We start from the raw sequence: 14480 nt of genomic DNA, 5'->3' as shown, positions 1-14480 counted from the left end.
ACAGCAGGATTTGGAAAAACTTGTCCATGCTTTTATCTTCAGTAGACTCGACTACTGCAATGGTGTCTTTACAGGCCTCACTAAAAAATCTATTAGAAAGCTGCAGCTAATTCAGAACGCCGCTGCTCGAGTCCTCACTAACACTAAGAAAGTGGATCACATCACTCCTGTTCTGAAGTCTTTACACTGGCTTCCTGTGTGTCAAAGAATAGATTTCAAAATATTGTTGCTGGTTTATAAAGCTTTGAATGGTTTAGGCCCAAAATACATGTCTGACCTACTGCTAAATTATGAACCATCCAGAACCCTCAGGTCTTCAGGGACTGGTCAACTTTCTGTCCCCAGAGTCAGAACTAAACATGGTAAAGCAGCATTCAGTTATTATGCTCCGAATATCTGGAACAAACTCCCAGAAACCTGCAGGTCCGCTGCAACTCTTACTACTTTTAAATCCAGGCTGAAGACTTTTCTTTTTGCCGCTGCTTTTAATTGAACTATTCACATCTTAAACTGCACTGTAACTTTTAACTTTTATCCATGTATTTTTTCTTTTAATGTTTATTTTATTATCTTTCCTTTTTAATGACTGATTTTAAATGCCATTTTTAAAATGTCTTCCATTTTTGTAAAGCACTTTGAATTACCTTGTGTTGAAAGGTGCTATATAAATAAACTTGCCTTGCCTTGCCTAGGCGAAACCTGCAGGAACCCTGGGCTCAGATTCACCTCTGAAAGGTCTTACCTCTACTAACCTCTGGAGAACCAGGTTCAATGAACTGCTGGCAGACGACTAAATCTGTTTCAGAGATCCCAGAGGATTCTGTAGTGAGGTGTGGCCCTGCCTAAGTGTGAGTGAAGCAGTCGAGCAATCCAAGAGGGTGGTGATTATAGAAAAAAGAGGATTATCAAGATTTGCGTTGGGTGTTATTTTTAATAATATCCTCCTTGCTGCACATTATCCCTAACATAATAACTTTAGTTTTAACGATATTCATCTGATCAATGTTCATCAATCTGTTCCAGCTGCTGGAGGAGAACATCGTCACTTTTGTGAAGAACGAGCTGAAGAAGATCCAGAAGGCTCTGAGTTCAGATTACCCAGAAGGCTTAGAGAGTCAGAGTGAGGAAGAGGAGGTGTTGGATGGTGAGGATGAAGAGCAGAGGAGGAGCAGCAGAGAGGCATTTCAGAACATCACACTGCACTTCCTGAGGAGCATGAAGCAGGAGGAGCTGGCTGAGCGTCTGCAGAGCAGTAAGAGGGTTTAACACATTTAACATGATGGAGAGGAGATGGAGGAACATGGAGAAGTTTACAAACTCTGCTGTTAATATGCTGCACACGTCTGCATCAGTGTGTCCTCTGAGGAGCTGATTCAAACTATACAGCCACACTTAAATGTTCAGAGTCTCAGTGTGTCTGCAGGACCCACTCACTGATTTAGTTGGAAAGCTGATACAGCATTCCAACTACTTGTTCTTCTACGCACACATTCTTTATACTTATTATTATTCCGCCGGGTTATTTTGTCCCTCTTCTCCTCCCACATTCCACATCGCAGAAACTCCGTTCAAACATCAAAACGTTCAGCTCGGTCGGGAATCGATTGCTATTACTTTTATCATTCATAACTTTTAGAATTCCAGAGATACATCCCATAATTCATCACATTTTTAACATTGAAGTCAATGGAGAAATTCTTCAGACTTGAACAAATCTTCATGCGACTTCAACTGCTAACTGTTCATTCATACTTTCACTTAGAAACCTCATTCCAACTTTAAAATGTTACACATCTTTCTGACATTATTCGTGTAACACAACTTTGAAATCAGATTCATACTTTTAGAGATATTAAACATTGTTCAGTTGTAAATAGGCCTTCTTCAGATTTTAACGTTAGTGTGTATTGCGCAGCTCGTTAACGCTAGAGTGCGTGATCTCAAAGCTAGAGTGGGGGACAGCTTGAAATAAGCCTTCATATATATTTTTTTAAACCTGCCATAATTCCAAAACCCTACATTCCTGAGACATCATTTTTCCTGAAAAACGTAGGAAAACATCTCTATCTAACAAATAATTAAGCAAAAATAATTGAGGGCATGAAGTGACAAAAACTTTCAACATGTCTCCATTAAACCCCATTGTAATTTCAGGCTGATCTTTCCTCACAGCAGCAGCAGCACACCTTTAGTTAATCTGCCAAAAAGGCCACATTATTAACCCGAAAGTACCCCAAAAGCACACTTGCTTCACGCGTTGACATTTCACCGATATCTTTTACGGTTCTTCAACAACACGTTTATCTCTCATTCAGAACAATGAAAAGGCTCTCCTCTCACTGATTACTGCACATCACCATGGAAACCTTTGATCTCTGGGTTCAAGCACAGGTGTGTCATGGAACACGATGATGTCATAACTCAAACTGACATGCTCAGAACGCCACCAAACATCACATGATGGTTAACACTGTGGCCCTGAACAGCTCTACATCAAATCTGATGTTACATAATGTGGTGTTACCATGGAAACGCATCCCTCACAACCCATTCTCACGGCATTTCGTGTTATAGTCACAAGATTTAACACCAACACGATTTTCCCCTTTTTTTCGTGTCACACAGAACGATTTTAAAAGCAATGTATTTCTAGTGTGTTTCGTCCGTCAGGAACTGAATTTCAAAATAAAATAACCGGAAACAGATAAACACCCACTGAACTGAGTGCCGCAATGCACGTTGGGACATGGTGTTTATGCGATATGAAATCCGAAAAACATTTAAAAAAAATAAATAATACTTTATTCCGAGTGTGCTTGCTTTTCTCTTTGGAAGTCATCACAAAACGGCATTGTAATACACGGTTCGGCTGCATTGAATATTACACATCTGCCGTAGTTATTTATTTATAGAGCCCTGATGAGAAGACTTCTAGACTAACAGGAAGAACAGCCACGGAAACTGAATATGCGTGGATCATAAATATATCAGCAATTAAACAACATCTTACATTTCTCTTCACACAATACGTCTCCTTGCAGTATCAACATTAATTCGGCTGACTTTTATATTTGATCCAATTGGTAGATAGGCTGTATTTACACCATAACGGTGCACAGCTGATAGAAAAGGACTTGTAGTTTTTAAAGATATTACTGATTTTCTTTGAATATAAGATTGTAAATACTGAGTTGAGAGAATAGTCAGGGGATTTGGGTGATGGGAGACACATCTATGGATTCACAATTTCAATAGCTTACCATTAAATGACGGATATACCTTTCTGTCTGTGATGTTTTACAATCAGATATTAATGTGTAGATGTAAAACATGTGAAATAATATAGCAATATCCTGTACAATTATGTGAAAACATGAATAAAACTACACATCTTCAGATGTTATACATACATAAGTGTCCTACACTAATAATACAAAGTTATTATGGCTGTGTGTACCTTGTGTGCACCGCCTAGTGGTTAAACCACGTTATTGAATTATTTCTTTAAGATGTTATATTTGATGAAAAAAATATTAAGAGTACATCCTTTCATAGGGGGAAAGTAGAAGGTCAATGATAAAAATATAGAATAGTAGTAGTATAATAGAAAAGTTGTGGCTCATCGGACATTTATGAGAGAAAGTCTCTAATGTCCGAGTGCAAGTGAATGCAGCACAAGACGCACGTCTTGTAACCCCTCCCCCGGCCCTGGCGCGAGCGTGGAAATATGATTGGCGGCGATTTCATTTGAACGGGACGGCGCAAAACGAGAAGCATCCGGACCCAAGTACTGAAGGAATGAGGTGCGGTCTACAATGACAGAGAATAGACTGTCAGTGTGGCTGTACTCAGCATTGAATCAAAACGCACTAAAGCTATTGATCTTAATAAGTTTGTGAGGCGTTTTGCTGAACAAGATGGTAATCGCCGCATTCAGCTGTAATAGACATGTCAACTTGATGCTCTGCTCACGGATGAGCATACAAAACTGTTAAGATGATGACCTTACGTGTGTAAATATATTTTTTTCTTTGCCCCCAAAAAACAGTTTTAAGTCCTGAGAAAGTCAAATAAGACGGTGTGTAAAACTACACTGCCCAGCCAACAGAAAGTAACCACTTTGATTGAACTAGGCCAGTAGGTAAGGACTTTCCACTGGATAATAACTGAAGTATAAAAGAATGCATGACTGAAGTGATGGAGACCATGTTTGAAGGCAAACAAAAAGAGGAAATAACAGGTAAAATCAAGCAAATCCCCCTCTCAGATTCCACAGCAACCAGAAGAACATAAATACTGGCTGGTGATTTGATTAATCAGCTTTGTGATGGAATACAAAATGCACAGTGCATTTCCTTAGCTGTGGATGAGTCCACTGACACCACTGACAATGCTCAGTTGCTGGTGTTTGTGAGTTTGTATGATGAGGCAAAGGGGGAGTTTGTTGAAGATGTGTTGGGCCTGACGAACCTCAGTGGACACACAAGGGGGCAAGACATTTATAAAGCAATAAGGGAATGCTGAATGAAAGAGGGTGCAGCTGCCTTTATTCATAACTGTGCAGCTCTTACACTGCAACTCTGAGGGATCAAGCACAGACACAATAACAATGAAAACTGCTGCATACAGAGACTTTTTGTTTTTGCAACCTCGTGTTAAGAATCTTGTTGCAATTGTTTAAAAGTTTGAATGACCGTAATAAACGGACCTTTGTCTTATTGAAAAATTTCTTTGGACCTTTAAGATTTGTATTTGAGTACCCCTGAGGTAGACCAACTGGAAAGGTACCACCATTGAAAAGCTTTCTGATGCGGGTCTTGAAACAAAGCAGAGAAATGATGACCGTTAGTGGCCACAGGTGCGAAAGCTCTCTCCAGAGCTACTGGAAGCCCAATCTCGGGGACCGGAGAAAGTGGAGCAATATTCTCGCCACGCCAAGCAACAGCCTAGAACAACCTCAGCCTATACAAGTAACCACGTAAGCCATTCTACTGATGCTGGACAGGTTTTCAGTGGCTGCACAATAAACGGCAACATACACATTAATGTAAATAAATAGCCAAATAATGGATCAACGCTCTCTGGCTAATATGTTCGCTAGCTGTTAGTGTTGTTGCATGTTTTGTGCAGAAGGCAACGGAGGGACTATTTTATTTTGAACATCATTATTTACTAATAAAAACTATTTAAATTAGAGTGTGTATTTTTCTTTCATATTGCCACACTTGGTAACCGTTTTATAAAAGCAATAGCTCACTTCAGGCCGTGGTATATGCTCAGTATATCACAGCTAAGGGGGTTGAACCACGCCCCTTAGCTGTGATATAATGACCATATACCACGGCCTGTCGTGAGCTATTGCTTAAGTAAATAACAGTGTGTTATTTAGAAAAGAATAACAAATTAGAAGGGAAAAAAGATTTAAAGAATACAGATTTCAGTATCCTGAGGCTCTGAGCCACATTTCTTTTCCTCACAGACGGCAAAGAAAGTCCGACATTATATGATTTAAAATAAAAACAATAATCGTGGCTTGATAATGAGTAAGAACATGTTTTTATGAACCACACAGCTTCCGGTCTTCCAAGACCCGACCGGACAAAAAGACGTGGTGCAGGCACGAAACACACTAACAATAGAGAGGCGAAGTCCCGCCCTTCTACTTCCGACCCATGGGACCTTATTTCGGAAAAAGCATGTATTGAAGTCAATGGAGAGAGAAAGATTATCTTTCGATCCAGTTTGAATTGTGCCACGAATTACACATATGATGTTTGTCAATCTTAAATAATAATTTCCATGTCAAAAAAGTCTCAGTTTGTCGTAAAACTGTTGAAATATAAGACTATGAAAATACGCAACTAGAAAGACTACAAATCCCAGAATCCCGGTCCCGCATGCTGGCTCTTACGAACCGACTAACTCCCCTTGTGTGTATGTACAGCTCTCAACATGCCCAGTTTTACGACACATTTTTATTTTTTTGACTTGTAAAATGATCTTTTAAATTGACAAACATCATATGTGTAATTCGTGGCTCAATTCAAACGGGATCGAAAGATAATCTTTCTCTCTCCATTGACTTCAATGCATACTTTTTACAAAATAAGGTCCCATGGAGCTCAACCGGAAGAGGAGGGACTTCGCCTCTCTATAGAAATACATTGCTTTTAAAATCGTTCTGTGTGACACGAAAAAAAGGGGGAAACCGTGTTGGTGAACACGACTCAATAGATTAAATGTCGTGACTATAACACGAAATGCCGTGAGACTGGGTTGTCCCTCGCCATAAAACACGATGTCGCTGTAACTCCAATGGACACAGTCCGATCGTCCCCCAAACTTCACCTGTATTTCACCGGTCCATGCCTCAACGGCTCTATGCCAAATCTGAGATCTCACCATATGCGTTTCCATGGAAACGCATCCCTTGCCAAAAAACACGATGTTGTCGTGATACCTATGCAAATAGTCAAAACAGCACCAGACTTCAGATAATGGTTAATGGTCCGGCCCTCAACAGCTCTACGTCAATTATGGGGTGTCATCATATGCCGTTTGCATGGAAATGCATCCCTCGCCATAAAACACGATGTCGCTGTAACTCCAATGGACAGAGTCCGATCGTCCCCCAAACTTCACTTGTATATCACCGGTCCATGCCTCAACAGCTCTATGCCAAATCTGAGATCTCACCATAGGCTGTTTCCATGGAAACGCATCCCTCGCCATAAAACATGATGTTGTCGTAACTCCTATGAAAATGGTCAAAACAGCACCAGACTTCAGATAATGGTTAATGGTCCACCCTTCAACATGTCTGTGCCATTAGTGAGTTTTCCTCAAAAGCCGTTGCCATGACGACAGATCATTTGCCATCAAGTTAGTTAAAAAGTTTGCAGTTCAAATATTCTGATGCTTTTCCAAGCCTTCAAGCCCCCAGTGTCCATGTATCATTTCAATCTAAATTCTTCACTTTCTTCTTAAACATTACATTTTAGCATAGCAGTTCAGCGTCAGCTTTTCAGCATAAAGCATTCCCACTAGCAATTTCTTCAGGAATTGCATTCTCAAGTTCCACTTGTTGTTTTTTTATTCAGGAACTCCTGCTGCAGTGTGCAGTACACTTAAATCTCACCTGAAGAAGAAGTTCCAGTGTGTGTTTGAGGGCATTGCGAAAGCAGGAAACTCAACCCTTCTGAACCAGATCTACACAGAGCTCTACATCACAGAGGGGGGGGTTGCAGAGGTCAATGATGAACATGAGGTCAGACAGATTGAAACAGCATCCAGGAAACCACACAGACCAGAAACAACCATCAGACAAGAAGACCTCTTTAAAGCCTCACCTGGAAGAGATGCACCAATCAGAGCAGTGATGACAAAGGGCGTGGCTGGCATTGGGAAAACAGTCTTAACACAGACGTTCACTCTGGACTCCAGTTCATATTTCCATTCACCTTCAGAGAGCTGAATGTGGTGAGAGAGAACAAGTACAGCTTGGTGGAACTTGTTCATCAGTTCTTCTCTGAAACCAGAGACGCAGGAATCTGCAGGTTTGATCAGTTCTCGGTTGTGTTCATCTTTGACGGTCTGGATGAGTGTCGACTTCCTCTGGACTTCCACAACACTGAGATCCTGACTGACGTCACAGAGTCCACCTCAGTGGATGTGCTGCTGACAAACCTCATCAGGGGGAAGCTGCTTCCCTCTGCTCGCCTCTGGATAACCACACGACCTGCAGCAGCCAATCAGATCCCTCCTGAGTGTGTGGACATGGTGACAGAGATCCGAGGGTTCACTGACCCACAGAAGGAGGAGTACTTCAGGAAGAGATTCAGAGATCAGGAGCAGGCCGGCACCATCATCTCCCACATCAAGACCTCACGAAGCCTCCACATCATGTGCCACATCCCAGTCTTCTGCTGGATCTCTGCTACAGTTCTGGAGGAGGTGTTGAAAACCAGAGAGAGAGGAAAGCTGCCCAAGACCCTGACTGAGATGTACATCCACTTCTTGGTGGTTCAGTCCAAAGTGAAGAACATCAAGTATCATGGAGGAGCTGAGACGGATCCACACTGGAGTCCAGAGAGCAGGGAGATGATGGAGTCTCTGGGAAAACTGGCTTTTGAGCAGCTGCTGAAAGGCAACCTGATCTTCTATGAGTCCGACCTGACAGAGTGTGGCATCGATATCAGAGCAGCCTCAGTGTACTCAGGAGTGTTCACACAGGTCTTTAGAGAGGAGAGAGGACTGTACCAGGACAAGGTGTTCTGCTTCGTCCATCTGAGCGTTCAGGAGTTTCTGGCTGCTCTTCATGTCCATCTGACCTTCATCAACGCAGAAGAACCAACAACCTCCCAGCAGTCCTGGCTGCAGGAAGTCTTGAGACCCAAACCTAAACTAACACATCTCTACCAGAGTGCTGTGGACCAGGCCTTACAGAGTCCAAATGGACACCTGGACTTGTTCCTCCGCTTCCTCCTGGGTCTTTCACTGCAGACCAATCAGAAACTCCTACGAGGCCTGATGACACAGACTGGAAGTGACTCAGAGACCAACCAGAAAACAGTCCAGTACATCAAGAAGAAGATAGATGAGGATCTGTCTGCAGAGAGAAGCATCAACCTGTTCCACTGTCTGAATGAACTGAATGATCGTTCTCTAGTGACGCAGATCCAACGGTCCCTGAGTTCAGGATGTCTCTCCACAGATAATCTGTCTCCTGCTCAGTGGTCAGCTCTGGTCTTCATCTTACTGTCATCAGGAGAAGATCTGGACGTGTTTGACCTGAAGAAATACTCTGCTTCAGAGGAGGCTCTTCTGAGGCTGCTGCCAGTGGTCAAAGCCTCCAACAAAGCTCTGTACGTGAACACATAACTATCCAGATTAAATGTATTTATTATTTAATCAGAAAATGATAAAAGTGTATAATTGATTTATTCTGTATTACTGATTCCTCTCCAGGCTGAGTGACTGTAACCTCTCAGAGAGAAGCTGTGAAGCTCTGTCGTCAGTCCTCAGCTCCCAGTCCTCTAGTCTGAGAGAGCTGAGTAACAACGACCTGCAGGATTCAGGAGTGAAGCTGCTGTCTGCTGGACTGGAGAGTCCACACTGTGATCTGGAGACCCTCAGGTTAGTGAAAAGCTGTTAACAAATGTTGACCCTCTGAACACCTAATTACTTCATATATTAACTATTGGATGGACCTTTAATTTAATTATTTTAGTGTTTGTACATTGTCAGAGAGAAGTTGTGAAGCTCTGTCCTCAGCTCCTGGTCCTCTAGTCTGAGCTGGACCTGAGGAACAAGTCAAACGTTGAGGTTTTCTTATCATCCAGCATTAAACGTGGCAGCAATGTTATACTGAAGTTCTTTGCTAATTTAGTAACTTGTATTATATTTGTCTGTATTTAAACTTGTTTGTGGTCCAAAGAGAATAATACATATGTTGGGGTTGTAATGTTGGTTCAACTAATTGTCCATTAAATCCCATTGGTTAAAATGGTGACTGTAAAAAGCATTTTTAGCTATAAGTAGTGCTTGAATTGGAATAAAAAAGGTGCCAGTACTCTAAATCAGCAACTGTTTCAAGTCAATTTATTTATACAGCCTAAAAACAAGAATTTGGCTCAAAGTCATAGTATATCCTATAATGCTGGTGGGTTGGTCTCTTTACTGTATATTTTAGAACCGCTCACTGTACTTAAACAAAATGACTCAGGGTCAGTGTTGGGACTAACGCGTTACAAACTAACGCGTTACTGTAACACAACTACCTTTTGCGGTAACTAATAACGTTACTAGTTACCTATTCCCATTCAGTAACGCCGTTATCGTTACTGTGATTTAAATGGGTGCGTTACTGCGTTACATTATGTGATCCAACTGAACCGAATCTCCGTGCGGAAGTAACTTTCAGGCGAATACAGTGATGTCCTTTCACAGTACCATGGACAAGTGAAAGTGACCACTATTTTTTTTAAATAAGACTATTGGCCAAAACCAAGTCGTATTTATCTTTTAATGACTTAGAAAGGGTTATTAACGCCTTTGTAACCTCGAGACTGGACTATTGCAACGCTCTGTATGTGGGTATGGACCAGGCCTCAATTAAACACCTGCAGCTAGTCCAAAACGCAGCTGCACGTTTGCTGACTGGCCACAAAAAGCGTGACCACATCACCCCTATTCTGGCCTCACTACACTGGCTTCCAGTTCGGTTCAGAATTGATTTTAAAATCCTTTTATTTGTTTTTAAAGCACTAAATGGGCTGGCTCCGGCCTATATAGCTGAACTCCTCCAGCGCTACACCCCAGCCAGAGCTTTAAGGTCTGCTGACCAGCTGCTGCTGGTAGTGCCCAAGACCAGGCTAAAAACCCGAGGGCACCGAGCCTTCGCAGCAGCTGGCACTAGGCTCTGGAACACTCTGCCCCTCCATGTGAGGTCGGCCCAGACCCTAGGGGTTTTTAAATCTACACTAAAAACACACTTCTTCTCTCTGGCCTTCTAGTCAGAGCGGAGCACGACTCCTGACTTTTCCTTGTGTTTTTATTTTTATTTTGTTTTTTATATATATCTGTTGTAATTTATTGTCTTTTATTGTGATTGTAGTAATGTGTTTTTATTACATGTACAGCACTTTGGCTCGACCAAAAATCGCTTTTAAATGTGCTATATAAATAAAACCTGATTTGATTTGATTTGATTTGACCAGAGAGGAGTGATGATTGGTTAACGCGGGGTAACATTTCAGGGTAAGCCAATCAGAGTTAGAGTTGGGGGCGGGTCTTGCCTTATGGGGAAAATACACAGACACACAAACACTTGCTAACACACACACATACACGGCAACGCCCACCACCAGCACACACACACACAATGGCAGATGCAAGTATCAGCGAGAGCAGCAGCGCATTTACAACTTGGAGATATAACCACTATTTTCAATTTGTGGGGATAAAGGACGCAAAAAATATTACGGTCAAATGTAAACTGTGTGCAGGACAGAAAGCATTGTCCACGTCGAATAACAGCAATGCCAATCTCCTGAAGCACCTAACTAATGTACATGGGGCTATACAACTAGTCTTACTGTGCCACAGAACAACACAACAACTTGTATTTTGATTGTTATTATTTTTAAAGTAAAGCAAAGTAACTTGTTACTAGTTACTTTTATAATTTAGTAACTAATAAAGTAACTAGTTACTTTTTTGAGAGCAGTAACTATAACTATTACTAGTTACTTTTTAAAAGTAACTTGCCCAACACTGCTCAGGGTGCATCTGAGATTAGAGGGGGTGCAGGGGTAAAGTGCTATTTTTATAAGTGGGGAGTGGGTCTAACACAAGATTTATTTTTAAATGTTGAAGTTAAAAGCATCAATCTGGTGCACTTTGAAAGCAACATGAAGAGATCTATGGATACATCTCTCAACACCCATATGAAACACAACTGTAAACAGATGTTCTATTTCTTTATGGATATTTTACAAATCACTCTCCTTTTAAACTGTATTCTTGTTTTACTGTCATATAGTATTTCATTTTTAGTGAGTTACTCAGATGAGTACCAGGAGACAGCGTTTGGTACTCTGGTACAATTGTGGTGAAGGCATCTGAGTTAGATGTATTTGAACCGAAATGTCTACAGGCATAGCAGAAGATGGCATCTTTTTTACAGGAAATTCCAGCCAATCTCTGTTTTGAAACCATGAGCTGCAAAATGAGCGCCTTACCCCACTGTACAGGCGAGTTGGGAACTTGTTTACATATACCTGGGCAGGCTCTGTTTTGCCGAGGTCCTCTGACACTTGCGGGCCGCCGAGGGGTGGCGGTGTTTTGGGGCGACGAAGACTGCTGCTCCGGGGGCGAGGCGGGCAAAGCGGCGGTGGCACCTCATGACGCATCTACTGAGTACTGAGTACCGCCGTACCGGCACCGTGCCGGTACTCAGTAAGAAGTAACGGTACCAGATGGGTAAAAATCAGAAGTCCCGGTACTGCCGGTGAGTACCGGCCCAATTCAAGCACTGACTATAAGGCTATAGAAATGTTACTGCAGACCTGCAGATCTGATGATACCACCACAGAGTTGGTCATCAATATTTGGTTGAAGGTTTTCTGCTACAAAATATGAAGATGAGCCACCTCATTGTGTGTGTGTGTGTGTGTGTGTGTGTGTGTGTGTGTGTGTGTGTGTGTGTTGTGTGTGTGTGTGTGTGTGTGTGTGTGTGTGTGTGTGTGTGTGTGTGTGTGTGTGTGTGTGTAGTCTGTCAGGCTGTCTGGTCACAGAGGAAGGCTGTGTTTCTCTGGCTTCAGCTCTGAGCTCCAACCCCTCCCATCTGAGAGAGCTGGACCTGAGCTACAATCATCCTGGAGACTCAGGAGAGAAGCTGCTGTCTGCTGGACTGGAGGATCCACTCTGGAGACTGGAGACACTCAGGTACAGACAGACAGACAGACTGTGTCTCTGTCACTGAGGGACTCTGCTTCCTGTGTAATGGTGGATTTGAGTGAAGGTGTATGAAGTTGATTCTGACTGTGTTCCTTCCTGCAGGATGGACCATGGTGGACTGCAGTGGTTGAAACCTGGTGTGAGGAAGTGTGAGTGTGTTTTCAGTTTGATTCCTCAGAGCTGCACAGGTTACACTGCACATGAGATCCAGAAACACAACAAAGTGAACACAGAACCAACAGATACACATTTCTTAACAGAAAGTTCACTTCTTTTTTTCACTGTTATAGGTATATTCTCATATATTTAGGGTTTAAAATGTAAACAAACACTGCTATCAAATGTATGTATTTTCTCCCTCCTATAATACATTCTTGTCATTCGTTTATATTGAGTTAATCGTAGATTTTAGTTTGCAGTAATTTTATATGTAAGTTGTAAGCATTCCTTCCATTTTAGTTTAGCGTCTTCTACGTCCAGGTCTTTGTTCCACTTAGTGTAAATATAGTAATCCCCGTTGTCCTCAGCACTGATACAGATATTATATACCAGATTAATGTTCTCTTTTTAATGTTTGCTTTTAGAATTCCCCTTCAGTTGAAACTCTGTTTTTAACGTCCACATTTCCTGTGAACCCATTTTTAAACTTCAAATTTTTAAAAGCTTGGGTGTCTCTTCGTCCATATTAACTCTTTACTTCCTGAAATGAAAGTATTGAGCTTTCCTTTACAAAATCTGATCATTGAACATTCCTCAATGTGTCCTCGTCAGCCAGTGTGACTGGGACCTCTGAAGAGTTGTTGATGGGTTATTCCAGAGTGCTTTATCTTTAGGGGATTCTATTTCCTGACCTGCTATCTTTTTATTTATTTCCACGCAGACGATGAACTATTAATTACAACATGTACAGTTTTATTTTCTTATAAAAAAGAGTAACTGTAACTGATGGTTTTCAATCTCTATCCAAGGTTCTTAATTTGTGTTGTTTACTATTTAGTCAATATAAATCATACTTTCAAAAGTATTCAGCTCCAGTTCCTAAAGACCAGTTTAGAAATGTCCTCAGTACGCTCCCCCCACAGGCTCTGGTTACTGCATACAGAGAGTAACACAGGAACTAAAGGGGAACAGCAGATTGAGGCAGTGACATGTTCAAACTAACAGGAGAACTCACAAAGCAGAAATAAAACTCACCAGGTGTCCACCTGTGCATTTAAAGAAGAAGACTGAAAGTAACGTCTCTGAGCACCAGGAGAAGTGCTTTATAAATACCATGTCTTTATTATTACTCTAAATGATAACCAAGAAGCAGATTCAGGCAGTTCCTCTACCTGTTCCAAGTACTGGACTACACATTACACTTTCTTTCAATCTCTAAAACACACTTTTTGAAAGCAGGGCTTATTTTCTCAGAACACTAAACACAATTCACACAAAGTGCAAAACCCCTGATATATCCTGCAGAAAGAAGCCCTGCAGCAGAACTCCAGAAACACTCACCAGAAGCTAACTGCTAACTGCTAACTGCTGCCCCACATGGCTCTCACTTCACTGACAGGACAAGACTCTGTGTCCAGCTACGCACGGTGGAGCTTCATCTGAAGCTACGCACGGTGGAGCTTCATCTGAAGCTACGCACGGTGGTGCTTCATCTGAAGCTACGCACGGTGGAGCTTCATCTGAAGCTACGCACTGTGGTGCTTCATCTGAAGCTACGCACTGTGGTGCTTCATCTGAAGCTACGCACTGTGGTGCTTCATCTGAAGCTACGCACTGTGGAGCTTCATCTGAAGCTATGCACTGTGGAGCTTCATCTGAAGCTATGCACTGTGGTGCTTCATCTGAAGCTCTCTCATCTGTTATGGTGATATGTATGTAGAGAACTCTGCATCTAAATATTGTTCAAGTCTACAGAAACATGTGCAGAGACACAGACAGACTGTTCTCTACAGCACAGTGAGGAGCTGCTGCTGTGCTGTAGAGAACAGTCTGTTCTAATACTTTCATCTTTCTCCAAAAGA

General features: G+C 41.9%; 1 protein-coding gene across 1 annotated transcript in view; it reads left to right on the top strand.

The window, feature by feature from the left end:
- Nucleotides 1-14480, top strand: part of LOC117489259 (NLR family CARD domain-containing protein 3-like) — a 34481-nt gene that overhangs the window by 18994 nt on the left and 1007 nt on the right. The window contains 6 exon segments of the mRNA XM_034138465.1: nucleotides 1024-1252; nucleotides 7101-7436; nucleotides 7439-8864; nucleotides 8968-9135; nucleotides 12274-12447; nucleotides 12562-12608. Coding sequence (XP_033994356.1) covers nucleotides 1024-1252; nucleotides 7101-7436; nucleotides 7439-8864; nucleotides 8968-9135; nucleotides 12274-12447; nucleotides 12562-12608 — 2380 coding nt within the window.

Source organism: Trematomus bernacchii, unplaced genomic scaffold, assembly GCF_902827165.1.
Source record: "Trematomus bernacchii unplaced genomic scaffold, fTreBer1.1, whole genome shotgun sequence".
NCBI classification, from domain to species: Eukaryota; Metazoa; Chordata; class Actinopteri; order Perciformes; family Nototheniidae; genus Trematomus; species Trematomus bernacchii.
The sequence above is the reverse complement of the archived record's forward strand: the minus strand, read 5'-3'. Positions and strand labels throughout refer to the sequence as shown.